The 5,716-nt window shown below is 41.3% G+C and overlaps 1 protein-coding gene across 1 annotated transcript in view; it reads right to left on the reverse strand.

Annotated features, from left to right (window-relative positions):
• Nucleotides 1-4,401: 4,401 nt before the first annotated feature.
• LOC103742948 (keratin-associated protein 4-1-like) overlaps nucleotides 4,402-5,716 on the reverse strand; it is an 18,821-nt gene continuing 17,506 nt past the window's right edge. Inside the window, exon 4 of the mRNA XM_017800873.1 lies at nucleotides 4,402-4,532. Within this exon, the coding sequence (XP_017656362.1) occupies nucleotides 4,402-4,532 (131 nt within the window). The remainder of the gene's footprint in view (nucleotides 4,533-5,716) is intronic.

Below are 5,716 nucleotides of genomic sequence, written 5' to 3' on the forward strand. Positions count from 1 at the left end.
AAGGCACCCTGCTATGAAAGGAGTCCCAGCACATGGTTCCGAGCTCGTGAGCTATCCAGATATAAAGAGACTTCTACTTTACACAACAGAGGCCCCCAACATTGTTTCTAATTGGTCTATTGAGTTTTTCAGTCCTGTGGTCATTTCCATTTGTGTTTTCTTCACTATTTCTATCTCTTTAGTGAATTCACTTTTCAAATTGTGAATTGTTTTTGATATTTCATTAAGCAGTATATTTTTTGAGCTTTCATCAAAAAGTTTATGCCTTTCCTCTTTGAGTTCTATGTCTGTATTTTCTTGTAATTCTTTGGTCATGTTTGTGATTGTTCTTTTAAATTCTGTGTGCTGGTGTTCTGCAGGGTGGTTCTCAGTACTGTTTGCCTCTGTAAGACTCATGGGTTTTGTTGGGGATATATTTTTTCTTGGGTTTTCATATTGTTTTTGTTTTTGATTGCTGTCTGGGCATATGGATGTTCTTTGTCGGTTATGTGTTTAACAAGAACTTCTACTCTGCTTTTGTTTAATTTGTTTGGTTCTGTTAATATTGTTTATGTAGCTTAGTTAATTTTTGTTTCGGTAAAGAAGACAAAATGGTGGGTATTCAGGTTCTTGCTGTGTAGTAGACTGATCAGAGTCCTGACTGAGCAGGTCTGTCTGCCTGACCTGGAGGCTGGGAATTTGGCAATAAGGGGACTGCCTAGAAGAGGACTTAGGGATCTATGGTAGGGTGGTTAGTTAATCTGGTTTGGGAAGCTACTCCTGGGACTTGGGGTGAAGGAATTGAAGCATGTGTGTGAGAGAGGCCTGCAGGGATGAAGTGGGAGTGGATGAGAGAAATGGGGTAACTAGTCTTCCTGAGGTGAATGAATTTGAGCCCACCTATGAGAGACCACCTGGGGACAGGGTGGGGGTAGATGAGCAAAATGGAGTAGGGATCATTGAGCGTGTTCTGACTTACCAGAATCCTGTCTGAGCAGGTCTGTCTGTCTAATCCAGAGGCTGGGAATTTGGTGGTGAGCGGGCCAACTGAGTGAGGATTTAGGGATCTGTGGAAGGGCAATTGGTTAATCTAGTTTGGGGAGCTAGAATTGGAGCCTGCCTGTGAGAGAGGCTGTCAGGGAGAGGTATGAGAGAAATGGGGTAGCTAGACCTCCTGTGGTGAATGAATTAGATCTGGCCTATGAGAGAAGCCAGCAGGGGAGGGGTTGGGGTGGATGATAAAAATGGGGTAGGAAGGTAGTGAGCTTGATCTGACTTACCAGAGTCCTGTCTGAGCAGGTCTGTCTGTCTGATCCAGTGCCTGGAAATTTCAGAACTGTTCTTCTTTATAGGGCCCCAGAGCAGCCCAACCTCAAACAACGGACCTTCTTCTCAAGATAGTGCCAGGTGACAGCTGTGTGTACTTATCTTTTCTGTGCATAACATTTCTGTTTCTTTAGCCAATTAAGCCAGATATAGAAAGGCACATATCACATGTTTTCTATCATATACAGAAACTGGGATGGGACCATAGCTCAGTGGTAGAGTGCTTGCCTAGAACATGCAGAATTTAGAATAAGCATCTACATATGTTGATATATGTATGTATATCTATACACATACATACATGTAAGGCATGCAAACAAGAGGACTATTTGGAAAGAGAAAGGTGACCACCAGGTGAGGAATGTGATAGGAGAGGTAATGTGTGGTGAATATGGCTGAATATATACTGATATGTTTATTTTTAAAGAAAGTATAAAATCTCAGAACATTTTGCATCCATTTTTCTGCAAATGTCACAGTTTTAATTTGATGGTTCAGTAATACTCCAGTGTGTACATGTGTCCTATTTTCTTTACTCATCTGTTGATAGGCACCTAGGTTGATTCCAATATCATGGCTATTGTGAATGATTTCTCAATAACATAAGTTTGTAGATTTCTCTTTTGCATACTCACTCCATTTCCTTCAGACAAATACCCCTGAGGGACATAACTGTATTGTATGGCAGTTCTATTTTTAGTTTTCTGAGAATCTTCTAAAATGACTTCTACAGTGTCTTCATTATTTTACATTCTCACAAATACTATAAGGGTTTCTTGACTCTCCACATCGATACCTTCACCAGCATTTTTTTAATGGTTTCCATTTTGAATGGGGTGGGGGATCTCAGTTTAGTTTTGATTTGCATTTCCCTGGTAGACAAAGATACTGAATATTTTAAACTTAAAGTAATTAGCCATTTGTACTTCTTTTTCTATTAAATTTTTACTTTTCATTGTGTAGTTTGATGGGATTTCGGTCACTTCCCCTATCCATACTCCCCATGCTGTCCCACCCAATTTCATGTACTCTTTTGTATATATCTATATCTATATGGCCCATAGAGTCTGATTTGTATCCCTAAATGACCCTCAGTGTGGGTTCATACACTGGGTCTAACAAAAATCCTATCCCTCTAAGACACTGTCTTTCCCCCTCCGGCAGCCATCAGTTCCTAAAAGTTCCTTAGGTTGGGTTGGGATTTCTTACCCACTTCCTGATGCCTATGCTGGGATTTTGTCTGGTTTGAGCTTGTAGAGAACTTGTGCATGCTGTCACAATTGTTGTGAGTTCATGTGAGTAACTGACCAGCTGTGTGGAAGATTTTATTTTCTTGCGGTCATTCAACCCCTCTGGCTCTTAAAATCTTTCCACCTCATCTTCCACAATGATCCTTAAGTCTTGGGAAGCAAACGTTTGATATACTGTAAGGAATAATCTCTTGATCTTCTTGTTCTCTACACATTGACCAATTGAAGATTTCCGTGTTAATCACCATCGGCTGAATAAAGAAATTTCTTTGATGACAGATGAGATATGCATTCATGTTCTGTATAAAGGTTGCAATGAAGTTGTGTCACTTAGCTCTGGGCATCTCGTAGACAATTATTCTTTGCATTTGATCAGTTCTGGAACTCTGTATTGTATCCATCTGTTGCAAAAAGACGTTTCTTTGAGGAGAGGTGAATTTAAACTTTTCTGGAAATATGTGCATGGGTATGTAGAATACAGTAAGAAATTACGTTGGTCTAGAAATGTGGCAAAGTGGGTTTTTCTCTCGGTTCTATGACCTCTATAATCATGGGAATTTGACTAAGTTTATAGTACTCTGCATGAGTTCCCTCCCATTGAGCCAGCCTTAATTTAGACAGCTGTTGATTACTCCCAAAATAAAAGTGCCACTATTGCACCAGTAGTGATAGTTTGCTGGGACCGTCCTTGTCATTTATTGGGCTTTACAGCTAGATAGGACTACTGACTGGTTTTCTTCTGTGGCAGATTCTATAGTATTCTCTGGTACCATGAGAGCTAGTCATCGAGAAGGAGGCTTCCAGGTCAGCTCCAGCTTGATTGTTCCAAGTCCTGTGTCTGAAATATATCCTATCTTCAGCAATAAGGTCTGACCTTCAAGTTAAGGGCTCTTGAAGTAAGCCTGTGTTATTACTTAGGGAGTTTCTTGGACTGCTTGGACCAAGAACTCAAAGGGAGGTTTCTCCTGTCTGGCGCTCTTTCTGTTATATAGCCTTCAGTTATACACATGCACTTGCATATTTACTGTATGTGTATTTTCCAGTAGGACTCTGAATTAATACTTTTCTCTCTGGCCTTTCATACCATCTTAGCATTATTAATCTCTCCTCTTGGTCCCCTTGTATAGCCCTCCCTAATTCCTCTCCAGTTAAGTACCCCCCTTTCCCCATTTCCTTCTCTCAAATTCCTTTTTCCCCTTTCCATTTTCATGGCATCCACAGTCATTCACATCTAGGGATTTGGAGCTAAGATCCATAAATGAGAGAGAATATACATGGTAGACTTGAAAGATTGTCTTGATGAAGCACAGTAGTACATACAATGAATGTGTACCAATTATTGAGAGAGAGAGAGAGAGAGAGAGAGAGAGAGAGAGAGAGAGAGCGCTCAGTGCATGTTACTTGACTATTGAAAGGTTTTATTGGGAAATATCAAGTAATCCACCTGGAAATAAGTTCCAAAGAAAAACAATTAGGAAGGAAAATCTACAAGTAGGATGTTTACAAACTTGTCTTTGGAAACAGAAGTGGGAATTCTAAAGCAATTTGATGAATATTTCACTGAAAATTCTGATGTACTAGCGGTAGGATGATTTCTACACAAGAGAATAAAAAGTAACAGAAACTCAACCAAATGACTCTGTGAGTCTGTATTAATAGCAGCATGTCCAAGTGTTCTGTTGAACTGATGCCTGGGCTGAAGGATGAAGACAAGAAAGTGAACTGATCCGGATGAGGACATTCAACAACAAGAGCCTCCACAGCAGCTGGGGTGGCAGCAGGTTGTTCTGCAGCAGGTGGTCTGGCAGCAGGTAGGGCAGCAGCAGCTGGACACACAGCAGCTAGGTTACCAGCTGGTGGTCCTGCAGCAGCTGGGCTGGCAGCACATAGACTGGCAGCACTGGGGCCTGCAGCAGCTGGACACACAGCAGCTGGGCCGGCAGTAGGTGGTCTGGCAGCAGCTGGGCTGGCAGCAGCCTTGGCCGCAGCCCTGCTCAGAGCAGACAGAGCCACAACAGGATCTGACCATGGTATCGGAGGAGGAGGTTCTGAGTGGGTTTTCAGAAGGTGGACTAGAAGGTTTGGAAGTCTCCCTGCCCCACACCCTTTCATACCCTGCTAATCAGCTGTTGTTCTCATATTTAGTACTCTTTTCTTGTTACTGTTTGTGTTGACAAATATGTGATTATTAAATTAGCAAGAGTGTTTTCCTTTTTAAACAATCTGACTGAATAGTAAACACAATTTCTCTTCCTGATGTGCTAGCATTCATCTCCCAGCTCTTCCTGACTAAATATTACAAACTAAGTGGGTTAACTCTATCTGCTTCTTCCTCCTTGTGGGCATTATGTACATTTAACATCCACGGAGTAGCAGTCATGTGAAGGTTGAAATGCAGTCCAGATAGCATTCTTTTCCACTGGTGGACCATACCATGCCAACAATATTTATAGCATTCTTTAAGGAAAAGAGATTTAGCCACAGTTTCAATAAGATACTTTGAAATCCAGAAGCATACACTTTAGCATTGGAAGTCAAGGTAAAAATCCATTAACAGTGGTCACTTGTAACCAAAAATAGTCAGTGAATAACCAGAACTGAAGACATTCAAATTATTCCTACCCCATCTCTACACTTGAGAATACTTACATTTTTTTCTGTTTTTAAAATTCAATATTTTTAACTGGCTTGATTCTGTGCAGGTCTTGTGCAGATAACCACAGCTACTGTATGTTCATATGTGCAACAGCCATGCCATCCCCAGAGGACAGCATTTCACAGCACTCCTCCTCATCCTCCAATTCTTACACTCTTTCTGCCCCCTCTTCCATGATGTTCCCTGGGCCTTTGATTGATATAGACATTCCACCTAAGACTGAGTCCTCACAAAGCATTCCTGAGGTCCCATCCATAGCTGAGGAGGTATTGGCAGTTGGTGGCCATTGAGGGATGGGGAATCCCTTTTCTTTGCTGAGAGGTAACCATTAATTGGCTTTCCATGCCAGTGGATGACTCTGCTCCCATGTGCATATAGACAGCACTAATTGAACCCAGTGGGTTATAAGAAAGAAAAATTTTAGAATTTTGAAGAAAGAAGAATTTTAGAAGGAGATGTGTTGATGGGTCAGGGAGTTGGAGGGAGGGAGTAACCAATATACATT

Source organism: Nannospalax galili, unplaced genomic scaffold (assembly GCF_000622305.1).
Source record: "Nannospalax galili isolate Female #2095 unplaced genomic scaffold, S.galili_v1.0 scaffold482, whole genome shotgun sequence".
NCBI classification, from domain to species: Eukaryota; Metazoa; Chordata; class Mammalia; order Rodentia; family Spalacidae; genus Nannospalax; species Nannospalax galili.